This window comes from Cherax quadricarinatus, chromosome 23 (genome assembly GCF_038502225.1).
Source record: "Cherax quadricarinatus isolate ZL_2023a chromosome 23, ASM3850222v1, whole genome shotgun sequence".
NCBI classification, from domain to species: Eukaryota; Metazoa; Arthropoda; class Malacostraca; order Decapoda; family Parastacidae; genus Cherax; species Cherax quadricarinatus.
Genome location: NC_091314.1, coordinates 32,361,743 through 32,379,598, shown reverse-complemented (window position 1 = coordinate 32,379,598; position 17,856 = coordinate 32,361,743). Strand labels below are relative to the sequence as shown.

The window sequence follows — 17,856 nt, the reverse complement described above, 5'->3', positions numbered from 1 at the left end:
ATATTATGTACTGAAATAGTACTCAAATTGTAACAATCACACTGACAGGTGAACATTTTCACCTGCCCTGGTCATTTACTATTGTCTAGAAATATATACAAAGTATTTATAGGTCCCGCAATGTTTTAGATGTACTGGAGTATGAAACTCCTTGAAGAATGGTGTAATGACAAGGGTCAGATAAGTGACATTTGATGAATGTGCCCTGCTGGAGAGAACCCTGCCTTTATATGTCTGTCAGTCTTTCTGTCTGTCTGTCTGTCTGTCTATCTGTACATCTATCTGTCTGCCTATCTGTCTGTCTGTCCAGTTCAGCTTATCTGTCTTTCTGTCTTCTGTGTGTGCCTGGAGTATATTATGAACTCCTTGAAGAATGGTGTTATGTCAAGCATCAGATAACAAGTGACATTTGATGAATGTGTGCTGCTGTAGGGGGGAACCTTACCTTTATATGTTTTTACTCTTGCACACAAACATGTCTCTGTATGTCTGTCTGTCTGTCAGTCTATCTGTCTGTCTATCTGTACATCTGTCTGTCTGTCTAGCTCTGCTTATCTATCTGTCTAGTTCTGCTTATCTGTCTTTCTGTCTGCCCGTGTGTGTCTGTCTTTCCATCTGCTTGTCTCTGTCTCAGGGAGTGGCTAGTAAACCTGTTGGTTTGTGGTGTATGTGCCGCTCCCTGATTGCTGAGCAAGTGACACTGCTATTATTTGCGTCATGTGTATTTATGTCTTATATCTACAAACACTGTATAGCACTTGGCCTGGAATTTTTGGGTTATCCTAGGTAATTTACATTATGTATAATTGTATTTATGACTACATGTGAGAGACAGAGATACAGATAGACAGAGATATAGACAGATAGAGATATAGATAGGGATATAAGCAGATACAGACAGAGACAGCCAAAGCCAGCCAGCCAGCCAAATACACAAGAACATAAGAAAGACAGAACACTGCAGCAGGCCTACTGGCCCATGCAAGGCAGGTCCATGTCACCCCCCAGCTTAGACCAATGACCCACCTAGTCAGGTCACATCCACTGAAAGAAGGAGCATGACATCTGACCTAGTAGCACAAGCTAGTCAGGTCCAACTCACACCCACCCACGCCCACTCATGCATTTATCTAACCTATTTTTACTTTCCCCTTAAAATGTGCGTGTTAACCCTTTCAGGGTCCAAGGCCCAAATCTGGAGTCACGCACCAGTGTCCAAGAATTTTCAAAAAAAAAATTTGTTATTTTTTCTTATGAAATCGTAGAGAATCTTTTTGTGAAGGTAATAAAACAAAAAGTACGAAATTTGGTGGAAAATTGACGAAATTATGCTCTCGCGAATTTTGATGTGTCAGCGATATTTACGAATCGGCGATTTTGCCGACTTTGACTCCCATTTTAGGCCAATTACATTATTCCAGTCAACCAAATTCTTAGCTATTTCACTAGTATTACTTCTATTCTATCGATTGAGCACAAGAAATCGCCAAGTCAACTGTTTCAACTACAAAATAAAGTGATCGGAAATTGTTAATTTGGCCAATTTAACACAAAGTTCAAAATATTCCAATTTCAAAATAGGGTCCAGAATGAACAATGTAGGCATTCCTGGCACTAAACTAACATTTCCTCTGTTCATTAGTTATGTTTTGAGGCTTTACAAATAAATTCCATTTTGATTTTTTATTCACATAATGAATTTTTATTCACACCAAAAAATAGAAGATTTACTGTTATGCAATACTGTAATAATTGTATAAATATCATCACCATATTTGTGAATGTATATTAGACCCACCAGCTGATGTGTATTAGACGTGTGAGGTCGTTTGTTTACTCTTGAATATCGGCAAAAATTTAACATTTCTGCTACTTTGAGCTCAGTTTCAAGCCATTTCCAGTGCTAAAACCAATCAAAATCATCTCTATTTCTGTAATATGTCTTCCATTCTATCAAATGAGACCAAGAAATCGCAAATACAACTATAAAAAACATACGAAAAAACACTGCAAAGTTGCTGTTTTAATCGAAAAATAATGATTTCATTTTTTTTCTCTCATACACAGTGTGCTGCAGGATCTGTTTTATGTGGTGCACACATACCACATAGATGTATTCTCTCATATCTAGGCCCAAATGTACCACTCACAGTTTATCAGAGTGAGCTGAGCTCATGGCGTAGATCTACGGTTTGGACCCTGAACGTAAAGCCGTAGATCTACGGGACAGACCCTGAAAGGGTTAATATGACATGACATCAGTGAATCACTGGTGTTTGCCATGCTATTTGCTCTAGCTGGTGCTCAATTGAACTGGTGCTCCTACAAGGTACTAAGTGGTCCCCGATTTTTTTCATAGTGCGCACACTGAGTGCACAGACCCATTCTTTCATGTCTAGGCGAATCAGGCCTATTGCACCAAATTTGAAGGAATGAAAAATTTAACGTCAATATACATTCGCAGCGCTATGCACGTGCACATATATCTACGTGTGGACAGTTTCAGGGTTAAATACCTAAACCTTTTCTTGCCACTTTCAGCAAAACTTGTATGCCTACTGGGTGCCATGATTGCTTGGCAGATACAAGATATGGCAATTTAAAAATCAAAGCACAATTCACAATGACAGCTAGCTCTTAGGAGAGAATCGTGGCAGTGGCAGGGGATGGCAATAGGTCTCCCCCACTGACACAGTGGCCTCACCCACAGCCAGGGGGCAGCCTGAGGTGGGAAAATTTTTTTCCCACCCACAAATAGAATCATGTTAAGTTAATTTTACAAAGTGTTGTATAAAATTATGCCACAATTTTTCAGTAGTGTAATAACCAAAACATGGCAAGTAAACCCATGTAATATAACAGTCTGCTATACTGTATTACTGTTGATTATACATTAGATTTTGTTTATTACTGTGAGAATTATTCAATATAGAAAGCAGTTAAAAGTTGTAAGTCTTAAGGTATTAGAGGTAATACTGTACATTACTTGATATTTCTATTGTATCGGTTAAAAGTTCCAGGATCATTATCCCTGCAGCCCAGTGTATGACACCAAGCCTCCTCACCTGGAAAGGAAATATAATAATAAGAACTGTAAACCCTTTCACTGTCAGGACACCCAAACTTAAAAGTCCTGACAATGTCACAGATCAAAAAAAAAATTCTCCAAAAAAAAAAAAAAAAAGTGTATATTCGTGGTTGTATTGAGACAAGAATTTTCCCATCAGTACTTACTGAGATACAAAGACAGTAACATTGGCAATTGCTACATGTTCTGTATTATTATTATTTTTACACTTTTTTCTGGGATTTTCTATTTTTTTTACATTTTCTGGTACCTGTTGTGGCCCATGATGCTAGACTTGTGCACAGTGCACATATGGCTAGCCTTTGTATACAAGACAATACCTACACTAACAGTGTCAGTATCATATTGTTTATAAAACAATGATACACAACAGTGTAATCACACACATGTCCAATTGTATCACTTTTCTACTGTTTTAACACATGTACATATACAGCCTCACCTCACTTAGTGACATACTCGTTTACTGACTGCTCCAACTTACGTCCAGCTCTCCAACCAGTATGCAAACCTAAGTAATGTATATTAGAGATGATTTCTTCTATTCTTTTTATTACAGTATACAGTACACTACTGTATAAATATTTAAATATATACTAGAAATGTTGTAAATGGTGCAAAGGTGACATTAACCCTTTCAGGGTCCAAGGCCCAAATCTGGAGTCACGCACCAGTGTCCAAGAATTTTCAAAAAAAAAATTGTTATTTTTTTCTTATGAAATCGTAGAGAATCTTTTTGTGAAGGTAATAAAACAAAAAGTACGAAATTTGGTGGAAAATTGACGAAATTATGCTCTCGCGAATTTTGATGTGTCAGCGATATTTACGAATCGGCGATTTTGCCGACTTTGACTCCCATTTTAAGCCAATTACATTATTCCAATCAACCAAATTCTTAGCTATTTCACTAGTATTACTTCTATTCTATCGATTGAGCACAAGAAATCGCCAAGTCAACTGTTTCAACTACAAAATAAAGTGATGGGAAATTGTTAATTTGGCCAATTTAACACAAAGTTCAAAATATTCCAATTTCAAAATAGGGTCCAGAATAAACAATGTAGGCATTCCTGGCACTAAACTAACATTTCCTCTGTTCATTAGTTATGTTTTGAGGCTTTACAAATAAATTCCATTTTGATTTTTTATTCACATAATGAATTTTTATTCACACCAAAAAATAGAAGATTTACTGTTATGCAATACTGTAATAATTGTATAAATATCATCACCATATTTGTGAATGTATATTAGACCCACCAGCTGGCGTGTATTAGACGTGTGAGGTCGTTTGTTTACTCTTGAATATCGGCAAAAATTTAACATTTCCGCTACTTTGAGCTCAGTTTCAAGCCATTTCCAGTGCTAAAACCAATCAAAATCATCCCTATTACTGTAATATGTCTTCCATTCTATCAAATGAGACCAAGAAATCGCAAATACAACTATAAAAAACATACGAAAAAACACTGCAAAGTTGCTGTTTTAATCGAAAAATCATGATTTCAGTTTTTTTCTCTCATTATACACAGTGTGCTGCAGGATCTGTTTTATGTGGTGCACACATACCACATAGATGTATTCTCTCATACCTAGGCCCAAATGTACCACTCACAGTTTATCAGAGTGAGCTGAGCTCATGGCGTAGATCTACGGTTTGGACACTCACCGTAAAGCCGTAGATCTACGGGACGGACCCTGAAAGGGTTAAAAAAAATGTCTAAAGATGGTTGACACAAACCCACTACCAGCATAGTATGCTCCTTGCTTAACAACCAGTTCACTTACGGAACCCCATCATTAAGTGAGGAGAGGCTGTATATACAAGCACTGGTCATGTTTCTAGAACTTTTGCATCTAAGGAAGACCTTGAAACACAGCCTATGCACATCAGTGTTGTACACTTCCTACACATAAAATGCATGTCTCTACACTTTACTCGGTACCTCATTGTTTGTGCACAGAAATACCGTCTCTTCTGAGTCCATTTCTTCTTGAATGTAGCAGGAAGTGTAGCCAGAAAGTGATCATCAAATTTCAGATGAATGGGTATTTGGTGATTCATACGATAACACGTGTTGTGACCTGACATTTCTGTATTATTTATCTGATGACAGACAAACAGAAGTGAGCATATGGCTGTCTGTTGCCAATCTTGACCTGGTACAATAGACCATTATATTACGTGAATTTATTTGCCACGTTTTGGTTATTACACTAATGGAAAATGGCAGCATAATTTTATGCAATACTTCAAAAAATTAACTTAACATGGTTCCATTTGCGGGCAGGAAAACAATTTCCCCAGCTCAGGCTGCCGCCTGGCTGTGGGTCAGACCATTGTGTCAGCAGGGGAGACCTACTGCCATCCCCTGCTACTCCCTGTTCCAGCCTTCATGCATACATGTCTAGTATGATTCTCTCCTGTGTTTTGATCTTTTAACTGCCATATCTTGTATCTGCCAAGCAATCATGGCACCCAGTAGGCATATGAGTGTTGCTGAAATTGGCAAGTAAAGGGACATGCATCTAAGTCTTGGAGTTGCAAAGAAAATAGAGATGTTAGACCAAAGAGAGTCTGTGGCCTTACTGAAGCATCAGTTTGTACAATTAAAAAGAATGAGGTAAATATACAAGTTTGTGTAATGAATAATGCAGGATGTCATCTTAATGGCTGACTTACTTGACTGACTGATTGACTGACACTGACTAACATGATACTGGCTGACATGATTGACTTATTGACTGACTGACTTATTTATTGACTTTATTGATATACTGACTTAAAGTCAGTGTCAGGAAATCACTGAATAAGGAGCTTGTGTACCAGTTATCAGTTTATAATGCATGGTCCTTACCAAGATATGGTTCCATCATTTTTCTCACCACATTACAGGAGATTTTCATTACCTTCCATGTTCTGGTATCTTGTAAGGTTTTGCTCTCTGTGTGCATGATGAGATTCAGTACCAGGCCACTTTCACAGTCATGCACAACAAACATCTTGATACCCAAGCATTTGCTTGGGTATCAGACTGTTTGCTTGGTATATACTGCTTGAACAACAGTCTACAGCATGTTGACCAATGGTATACTAATACATATAGCATTCTCACAATTCACTGTGGCAGCCCCGATTTTTTGTATACTTTACACATTGACCATGCAGACTCATTTTCTCATGGCTGGACCTACCAGGCTTGTCCACCAAATTTGAGGCCGCTATAATCTGTGTAAATCTACATAAGCGATGAGGGTGTCAGTACTGTAGAGCTATGTAGGAGACAGTGAAAGGATTAAGAAACATACAAGAAAATAAAGACTAGTATATAGAGAATGTTATAAGTTTACAAGACCTACCTGTCATGTTACATAATCATGAGACAGGAAGAATAGACCAACAATTCTACCAGTGTGAAATGTTTAATATGCTTCCATTTAACATTCATATGGCAGGATGGTAGTACCACATGAATGGTTGCTATCTGCCAACCTACTGCACTGTAAAATAATTTTCAGTATTTGAGACTTTATTTAGATAAGGGCATTAATTAAGAATTTAATGTGAGAGAGAATTATTCATACCTTTGAAATGCACCAGATGGTAAGTAACTCTTTGGTGTAGAGTAATGATATACAGTGGTCCCTCATTTTTCATAATAAATCTGTTCCAGAGAGTGTGACTATTATCGAAATTGACGATTTGTGAAACCATTTTCCCTATAAGAAATAATGTAAATACAATTAATCCATTCCAGGCACCCAGAAGTATTAAAACAAAATAATTTTTTTACATGAAATATAGATGTACATACACAGAAAACAATGAGACATGAAGAATGAAACATTAACAGCATAACACTTACCTTTATTGGAGATTCTTCTTAGTGTATGGAAGACTGGAGGAGGAGAGAGGTTGGATTAATTACTGTTTGAAAGAAGAATTTGCTTCCATAAAGACTTCAGGTACCAAGTCCTTTTCCGGGGTTACTTCCCTTCTTTGTTTTTTAATGCCACTAGGACCAGCTTGAGAGTCACTGCACACCTGTGGCACTAAATACTTGTATAGAGAGCTCTGTTTTTGGCGTCTCTTTAAAATTTCCCTAAAATATGACAAGACTTTGTCATTATACATGTTGCTGACACAGCTTGCAAGAGCTTTGTCAGGGTGATGTTTCTCCACAAATCTCCATCCTACTCCACATTGCACAAATCTCCTTAATTTCTGAAGAAGGCACCTTTGTCCATCTCTCTCCCTCCTCCTCTGAAGCAACATGCTGAGCTGCGGTCTGTTGCTATTCCAGCTGAAGCTCTTGCAGCTCTTAAGTGGTTAGCTCTTTGTTATGGTCCTCCACCAACTCTTCCACATCCTCGCCACTCACATCCAGCCCCATGGAACTCCCCAATGCCACAATAGATTCCACAACTAGCAAAGGGTCCTCAGGGTCAGCCCCAAACCTTTCAAAATCCCTCTTCTGGACACACACTGGCCACAAATTTCTCCAAGTAGAGTTCAAAGTCCTGGAAGTCACTCTCTCCCTAGCCTTACCTATAAGGGTTGTGCAATGGAGGATACTGAAGTGATCTTTCCAAAACTCTCTTAGGGTCAGTTGAGTGTCTGAGATCACATTAACCCTTTCAGGGTCCAAGGCCAAAATCTGAAGTGATGCCCCAGTGTCCAAGAATTTAAAAAAAAAAAAATTGTTATTTTTTCTTATGAAATCGTAGAGAATCTTTTTGTGAATGTAATAAAACAAAAAGTACGAAATTAGATGGAAAACTGACGAAATTATGCTCTCGTGAATTTTGATGTGTCAGCGATATTTACGAATCGGCGATTTTGCCGACTTTGACTCCCATTTTAGGCCAATTACATTATTCCAGTCGACCAAATTCTAAGCTATTTCACTAGTATTAGTTCTATTCTATCGACTGAGCACAAGAAATCGCCAAGTCAACTGTTTCAACTACAAAATAAAGTGACCGGAAATTGGTAATTTGGCCAATTTAACACAAAGTTCAAAATATTCCAATTTCAAAATAGGGTCCAGAATAAACAATGTAGGTATTCCTGGCACTAAACTAACATTAACTCTGTTCATTAGTTACGTTTTGAGGCTTTACAAATAAATTCCATTTTGATTTTTTATTCACATAATGAATTTTTATTCACACCAAAAAATAGAAGATTTACTGTTATGCAATACTGTAATAATTGTATAAATATCATCACCACATTTGTGAATGTATATTAGACCCACCAGCTGATGTGTATTAGACATGTGAGGTCGTTTGTTTACTCTTGAACATTGGCAAAAATTTAACATTTCCGCCACTTTGAGCTCAGTTTCACGCCATTTCCAGTGCTAACACCAATCAAAATTATCTCTATTTCTGTAATATGTCTTCCATTCTATCAAATGAGACCAAGAAATCACAGATACAACTATAAAAACATACGAAAAAACACTGCAAAGTCGCTGTTTTAATCGAAAATCATGGTCTCAGTTTTTTTTCTCTCATTATACACAGTGTGCTGCAGGATTTGTTTTATGTGGTGCACACATACCACATAGATATATTCTCTCATATCTAGGCCCAAATTTACCACTCACAGTTTATCAGAGTGAGCTGAGCTCATGACGTAGATCTACGGTTTGGACCCTGAACGTAAAGCCATAGATCTACGGGACGGACCCTGAAAGGGTTAAAGCACCTTTGAAACATTGCTTTGGTGTAGAGTTTTTTAAAAGTTTGAAATGATCTGCTTGTCCATGGGCTGGAGGAAAGGAGTGGTATTAGGGGGGGCAAAAATTTCACTGTGAGGAAACCAAACTCCTCCACAGTTAGGTCATCCAAGTTTGGAACACGAGCAGGTGCATTGTCCATTAGCAGGAGGCACTTGAGTTCCAATTTATTTTCCAGGAGGTAGTTCTTCACACTAGGGCCAAACACTTCATTAAGCCACTCGAGGAAAATGTCCCACGTGACCCATGCCTTATTAATAGCTTTCCAAAACACACACAATTTACTCTTCATGACATTGTTTTTCTTAAACACTCTGGGATTTTCAGAGTGATACAATAGTAAAGGCTTCACTTTGAAATCCCCATTAGCATTACTACAAAACATGAGAGTTAGCCTGTCTTTCATAGGCTTGTGTCCTGGGAATGCCTTTTCCTCCTGAGTAATGTAGGTCCTCTTTGGCATTTTCTTCCAAAAGAGGCCTGTTTTGTCACAATTGAATACTTGTTGGGGGAGGAATTGTTCAGTCTGTATGTACTCCTTGAATTCACTTACAAATTTTTTAGCTGCATTTTTGTCAGAACTGACAGCCTCACCATGCCTTATCACACTGTGTATGCCACTACATTTTTTAAATCTTTCAAACCAGCCTTTGCTGGCCTTAAAATCACAAATATCAGTACTCATTGCAGGTAATTTCTTTACGAGATCGTCATGCAAGTGCTTTGCTTTTTCACAAATAATTGACTGCATGAGACTATCTCCTACTAATTGTTTCTCGGTGATCCACACCAACAATAACTTTTCAACATCTTCAAGTACTTGCAATCTCATTTATGTGAGCATATTTACCCCCTTTGCAACAGCAGCTTCCTTGATTTCCTTTTTCTTGCCCACAGTGGAAGCGATGGTTGTATGGGGTTTCTTATACATCCTGGCTGTCTCTGCCACACGTATGCCACTTCCATATTGTTCAGTGATGTTTCTCTTGAATTCTATCGTATTTCTCACCTTCTTTACCAAAGGTATGGCACTAGGAGCTTTCTTTCGAGCCATGGTGGCTTATTTAGCAGTTGCAAGCACTAAAATTAATGGAATATTATGAAACATATCATATGAATGTGTGAGGTGGTGGTCACTTGCTGATAAACAATGGCACACTGGCTGGGAATGGAGTGTGAGGCTGCTCGGGGCCGTGCATATGTGTCCGGGACAAACGACTGTTTGCAAGTCAAATGACGATTCACGAGTCAATGTTTTGACAAAAAAAGTTACGATTTTCGAAAATTATGACTATCGATGCTTACAAAAAAACGGGGGACCACTGTATTACGGTGGAACCCTGGTTTTCGTCCAGTCCAGTTATCATACAATTCAGTTTTTGACCGCTTTTTTCAGCTAAATTTTCCCCTTGTTTTTGTACATCTGCTCAGAAATTGTCCATACCAGATGCGTCCGCCTGCCCATGGGACACGGCTGCTCATACGTTCATGACTCAGACTGCCTTTGTTACTTGTTCAACAAGCATTACTCCACACGTTTATCCGAAACACTTTCTAATAATCCATTGTTTTTTGTGCTTGCGACTGCTAAATAAGCCACCATGGGGCCAAAGAAAGTTCCAAGTGCCAGCCCTTTGGTAAAGAAAGTGAGAAACATGATAGAATTCAAGAAAGAACTCTATTGTGTCTTTGGGAAAGTCCATGGGGTTGGAGGTGAGTGGCCAGGAAGAGCTAACCACTGAAGAGCTGCAAGACCTTCATCTGGAACAGTAACAGACCTTAGCTGAGGAAAATTGCTTCAGAGGAGTTGGAAGAGAGAGGGAAGAATGTGCCCTCTTCAGCGATTAAGGACATTTGTGCAAAGTTTTGTGGAGAAATATCACCCTAACAAAGCTGTTGTAAGCCGTGTCAGTAACATGTTCACTGACAATGCCATGTTGCATTTTAGGCAAATCTTAAGGAGACGCCAGAAACAGGCCTCTCTGAACAGATTTTTTGTGCGACAGGGGGTCCAGTGAGACTCAAGTTGGTCCTAGTGCCAGTAAAAGACAAAGAAGGGAAGTAACCCCAGATAGGGCTTTGATACCTGAAGTCCTTATGGAGGGGGATTCCATTTCCAAACAATAACCTCTCCTCCCTCTTCCCTCCTCGCCATCTTCTATACACCAACAAGAGTCTTCAATAAAGGTAAAAGTGATGTTAAATGTTCATTTATCCATTTCATTAGTCATTTATATTTATTTCTCATTATTTTCTGTATGTAAAACTATAGTTATTCTCTATAAAATGTATTTTTTGTTAATATTTTTGGGTGTCTGGAATGGATTAATTTTATTTACATTATTAATTGTGGGAAATATTACTTCAGTTTTCGTACAAATCAGTTCTTGGCCAAACTTCTGGAATGGATTAAAGACAAAAACTGGGGTTCCACTGTATTTTGAATGTACAAGTATAATAAATATAGTTTTTTATCAGTCTTTAGTATACATGAATAATACTTCTGTAGGAAATATTTTTTTCCATGTAGGGTGGCACTGTTAGTGGAAGTGTAGTTGGTAAAGCTGTGGGGAATACAGTAGCAGGCAGCAGTGTGACAGCATCAAGCACTCAAGGTATCAGCACTTCTCACACCACCAAGTTGGTACCCATGACCATTGCCTCACATCAGCAACAGCCTATCAAGCAAACTATACAGGTACGGGAATTTGTAACTATCATGCTTTTTTTCTGAAGTTTGTTTTAAATATTGAGAGTGTGTTGAGAATCTGCAATTGAATCAAAATATTCTTGCTTGCAAGCAATGTACAGGTTTGGTATGTATTTGAAATTGTAAAATTTAAGATTTTATTCCACAAATGGAATTGTTAAAATAAAGGAAGAAAGTTGAAAGTGAACATAGATAAGAGTAAGGTGATGAGGGTTTCAAACACATTTGGTAAAGAAAAATTGAATATCACATTGAAGGGAGGAAGTATGGAAGAAGTGAATGTGTTCAGATATTTGGGAGTTGACTTGTCAGCAGATGGGTTTTGAAGGACAAAGTAAACCATAGAACTGATGAAGAAAAAGGGTGGGTGGTACATTGAGGTATCTGTGGAGACAAAGAATGTTATCCATGGATGCAAAGAAGGGAATGTATGAGAATATAGTAACACCAGCACTTATATGGGTTTGAAGCATGGGCTGTAAATGCTACAGCAAGGAGGAGGCTGGAGGCAGTGGAGATGTCATGTCTAAGGGCAGTGTGTGGTGTAAATATTATGCAGCGAATTCATAGTGTAGAAATTAGGAGGAGATGTGGAGTTACTGAAAGTATTATTCAGAGGACTGAGGAGGGGTTTTTGAGGTGGTTTAGTCATTTAGAGAGGATGGAGCAAAATAGGATGATTTGGAGGGTGTATAAATCTGTAGTGGAGGGGAGGAAGGTTAGGGGTCATCCTAGAAAAGGATGGAGGGAAGGGGAAAAAGAGGTTTTGTGTGCAAGGAGTTTGGACATACAGCAGGCATGTGTGAGCATGTTAGGATAGGAGTGAATGGAGACTAATGGTTTTTGGGACCTGATGAGCTGTTGGAGTGTGAGCAGGGTAATATTTCGTGAAGGGATTCAGGCAAACCAGTTAGCTGGACTTGAGTCCTGGAGGTGGGAAGTACAATGCCTGCACTTTAAAGGAGGAGTTTGGGATAACATAAGAACATAAGAATGGAGGAACACTGCAGAAGGCCTACTGGTCCATACAAGGCAAGTCCTTATCAAAACCACCACTACCCAAAGCTACCCAAGAATTTACTTCCATATGCACGACACCAATCAAACCCAGCCCCTCCCACTCATATTTGTCCAGTTTCTTTTTAAAGCCACCCAAGGTCCTAGTCTCGATCACCCTACTCGGAAGATTGTTCCACGCATCCACAACTCTGTTTGAAAACCAGTACTTACCTATGTCCTTTATAAATCTAAATTTACCAAACTTAAATCCGTTATTTTTGGTTCTTACCTGGTTCGACACCCTCAGTACTTTATTAATATATCCTTATTTTTGCCTGTCATCCACGTATAAACTCCGATGATATCTCTCCTCATTCTATGTCTCACCAGAGAGTGAAGATTCAAGGCTCTAAGTATCTTCATATGGGAGATTCCTTATACGGTAAATTGTTTTAGTCATTCTTCTCTGTATGTTCTCCAATGAATCTATATCCATCCTGTAGTAAGGAGACCAAAACTTGGCGGCATAATCCAAATGAGGCCTCACTAGTGATGTATAGAATTGTAAAATAACTTTTGGACTTCTGTTACTTATACGTCTTGAAATAAATCTTAGTAATCTGTTACCCTTACTGCACACACTTAGGCACTGCTGTCTTGGCTTCAGATTTCTGCTTACCATGACTCCCAAGTTTTTTTTCACATTCTGTATGATCAAGTTCTACTTCACCTAGTTTATAAATTCGAGTGTTATTTTCGTTATCAAGGACTAGGACTTTACACTTGCTCACACTGAAATTCATCTGCCACTTTTCAGACCAAGACATGAATTTATCCAAATCCTTCTGGAGTTCACTGGTATCCTCCTCAGAATGAATCATATGGATTATTTTTGTATCATCAGCAAATTTGCTCATGTCACTTGTAATTCCTTCATCAAGGTCAATAATGTAAATTATGACCAACACTGGGCCTAAAACTGATCCTTATGGAATGCCACTAGTGACTAAGCCCCATTCAGATTTGACCCAATTAATGGAAACTCTCTGCTTTCTATTGGTAAGCCATGCCTCTATCCATTGTAGAACTTTACCTCCTATACCATGAGCTGCCACTTAAGAGTCTCCTGTGAGGTACTCTATCGAAGGCTTCACTGAAATCCAAGGCTGTTTGGAGTGATATTTGAACTGTTGTATCGGAGCGCCTCTACAAAGGAGAGTGATTATGTGTGAATGATGGTGAGTGTTGAATGATGGTGAAAGTGTTTTTTTTCTCTTTTAGGTCACCCTGCCTTGGTGGGAGACAGCTGGCATGTTAAAATAAACACACACACGTGCACACAAATGCATGCACACGTGTGCACAAACACATGCACACAGGCATACGTACACGCACCCACAGTCACGAGTGTAACAGCCATAGCAGGGCTTCCTGAATTTTAGTGTTTTTAGGGCTTATTTATTATATAAAAGAGGTCAGTGATCATGGCAGGGTCAGTGAGCAACCCCACAAGTGAGAAACCAGGTTTACAAAGTGAGAATGGCAAGAGGAATACCACAGTTTCATAGAAAATTTGAAGTGCCAATATTTGGTAGAAGAGTGAAGGCAAGGAGGCCTACTGGGCAGGCACCACTGTTGCCTCTAGTGGTCATAATTATATAAATAATAACAGGACAAGTGGCAACCCCAAAGTGTGAGAGAGAGATAAGTGCAAAGACAGGTTAGATTACTGGGTGAGCAGCAAAGGAAGTAGACAGCAGATGAGAAAATAACAAAACCAAAAGAAACAAAACATAGCAAAAAACAGCAGCACTAGGCATCATTCTCAGGCATGTGGTGCTGCCCATAGCTAGGTTTTGTGTACAATACACAGAAAGAAGTGTAAATATCTGAACAGAAAAGTGAAAACCTTAGAGAGACTATTGGTGTACATACGAGTAAAGTTAACCTGTAAAAAGATATCAGCAATCCTACCATCATGTAAAACAATTACAGGCTTTCGTTTCACACTCACTTGGCAGGATGGTAGTACCCCCCTGGGTGCTTGCTGTCTACCAACCTACTACCTAAATATATATATCTTTCTTTCTTTCAACACACCGGCCGTGTCCCACCGAGGCGGGGTGGCCCAAAAGGAAAAACGAAAGTTTCTCCTTTTACATTTAGTAATATATACAGGAGAAGGGGTTACTAGCCCCTTGCTCCTGGCATTTTAGTTGCCTCTTACAACATGCATGGCTTATGGAGGAAGAATTCTGTTCCACTTCCCCATGGAGATAAGAGGAAATAAACAAGAACAAGAACTAGAAAGAAAATAGAAGAAAAGCCAGAGGGGTGTGTTTATATATGCTTGTACATGCATGTGTAGTGTGACCTAAGTGTAAGTAGAAGTAGCAAGACGTACCTGAAATCTTGCATGTTTATGAGACAGAAAAAAGACACCAGCAATCCTACCATCTTGTAAAATAATTACAGGTTTCCATTTTACACTCGCTTGGCAGGACGATAGTACCTCCCTGGGCAGCTGCTGTCTACCAACGTACTACCTATAAAATATATATATATATATATATATATATATATATATATATATATATCTTTCTTTCTTTCAACACACCGGCCGTATCCCACCGAGGCGGGGTGGCCCAAAAGGAAAAACGAAAGTTTCTCCTTTTACATTTAGTAATATATACAGGAGAAGAGGTTACTAGCCCCTTGCTCCCGGCATTTTAGTTGCCTCTTACAACACGCATGGCTTACGGAGGAAGAATTCTGTTCCACTTCCCCATGGAGATAAGAGGAAATAAACAAGAATAAGAACTAGAAAGAAAATAGAAGAAAACCCAGAGGGGTGTGTATATATGTGCTTGTACATGTATGTGTAGTGTGACCTAAGTGTAAGTAGAAGTAGCAAGACGTACCTGAAATCTTGCATGTTCATGAGACAGAAAAAAGGACACCAGCAATCCTACCATCATGTAAAACAATTACAGGCTTTCGTTTTACACTCACTTGGCAGGACGGTAGTACCTCCCAGGGCGGTTGCTGTCTACCAACCTACTACCTATAATATATATATATATATATATATATATATTTTTTTGTTTTTTTTTTTTTTTATTATCACACTGGCCGATTCCCACCAAGGCAGGGTGGCCCGAAAAAGAAAAACTTTCACCATCATTCACTCCATCACTGTCTTGCCAGAAGGGTGCTTTACACTACAGTTTTTAAACTGCAACATTAACACCCCTCCTTCAGAGTGCAGGCACTGTACTTCTCATCTCCAGGACTCAAGTCCGGCCTGCCGGTTTCCCTGAATCCCTTCATAAATGTTACTTTGCTCACACTCCAACAGCACGTCAAGTATTAAAAACCATTTGTCTCCATTCACTCCTATCAAACACGCTCATGCATGCCTGCTGGAAGTCCAAGCCCCTCACACACAAAACCTCCTTTACCCCCTCCCTCCAACCTTTCCTAGGCCGACCCCTACCCCGCCTTCCTTCCACTACAGACTGATACACTCTTGAAGTCATTCTGTTTCGCTCCATTCTCTCTACATGTCCGAACCACCTCAACAACCCTTCCTCAGCCCTCTGGACAACAGTTTTGGTAATCCCGCACCTCCTCTTAACTTCCAAACTACGAATTCTCTGCATTATATTCACACCACACATTGCCCTCAGACATGACATCTCCACTGCCTCCAGCCTTCTCCTCGCTGCAACATTCATCACCCACGCTTCACACCCATATAAGAGCGTTGGTAAAACTATACTCTCATACATTCCCCTCTTTGCCTCCAAGGACAAAGTTCTTTGTCTCCACAGACTCCTAAGTGCACCACTCACTCTTTTTCCCTCATCAATTCTATGATTCACCTCATCTTTCATAGACCCATCCGCTGACACGTCCACTCCCAAATATCTGAATACGTTCACCTCCTCCACACTCTCTCCCTCCAATCTGATATTCAATCTTTCATCACCTAATCTTTTTGTTATCCTCATGACCTTACTCTTTCCTGTATTCACCTTTAATTTTCTTCTTTTGCACACCCTACCAAATTCATCCACCAATCTCTGCAACTTCTCTTCAGAATCTCCCAAGAGCACAGTGTCATCAGCAAAGAGCAGCTGTGACAACTCCCACTGTGTGTGTGATTCTTTATCTTTTAACTCCACGCCTCTTGCCAAGACCCTCGCATTTACTTCTCTTACAACCCCATCTATAAATATATTAAACAACCACGGTGACATCACACATCCTTGTCTAAGGCCTACTTTTACAGGGAAAAAATTTCCCTCTTTCCTACATACTCTAACTTGAGCCTCACTATCCTCGTAAAAACTCTTCACTGCTTTCAGTAACCTACCTCCTACACCATACACTTGCAACATCTGCCACATTGCCCCCCTATCCACCCTGTCATACGCCTTTTCCAAATCCATAAATGCCACAAAGACCTCTTTAGCCTTATCTAAATACTGTTCACTTATATGTTTCACTGTAAACACCTGGTCCACACACCCCCTACCTTTCCTAAAGCCTCCTTGTTCATCTGCTATCCTATTCTCCGTCTTACTCTTAATTCTTTCAATTATAACTCTACCATACACTTTACCAGGTACACTCAACAGACTTATCCCCCTATAATTTTTGCACTCTCTTTTATCCCCTTTGCCTTTATACAAAGGAACTATGCATGGTCTCTGCCAATCCCTAGGTACCTTACCCTCTTCCATACATTTATTAAATAATTGCACCAACCACTCCAAAACTATATCCCCACCTGCTTTTAACATTTCTATCTTTATCCCATCAATCCCGGCTGCCTTACCCCCTTTCATTTTACCTACTGCCTCACGAACTTCCCCCACACTCACAACTGGCTCTTCCTCACTCCTACAAGATGTTATTCCTCCTTGCCCTATACACGAAATCACAGCTTCCCTATCTTCATCAACATTTAACAATTCCTCAAAATATTCCCTCCATCTTCCCAATACCTCTAACTCTCCATTTAATAACTCTCCTCTCCTATTTTTAACTGACAAATCCATTTGTTCTCTAGGCTTTCTTAACTTGTTAATCTCACTCCAAAACTTTTTCTTATTTTCAACAAAATTTGTTGATAACATCTCACCCACTCTCTCATTTGCTCTCTTTTTACATTGCTTCACCACTCTCTTAACCTCTCTCTTTTTCTCCATATACTCTTCCCTCCTTGCATCACTTCTACTTTGTAAAAACTTCTCATATGCTAACTTTTTCTCCCTTACTACTCTCTTTACATCATCATTCCACCA

At 39.2% G+C, this 17,856-nt stretch overlaps 1 protein-coding gene across 2 annotated transcripts in view; it reads left to right on the top strand.

The window, feature by feature from the left end:
• Positions 1 to 17,856, top strand: part of dom (domino helicase) — a 479,765-nt gene that overhangs the window by 446,703 nt on the left and 15,206 nt on the right. For both annotated transcript variants that reach the window (XM_070088057.1, XM_070088056.1), the window contains one exon: positions 11,366 to 11,533. In XM_070088057.1, coding sequence (XP_069944158.1) covers positions 11,366 to 11,533 — 168 coding nt within the window. The remainder of the gene's footprint in view (positions 1 to 11,365; positions 11,534 to 17,856) is intronic.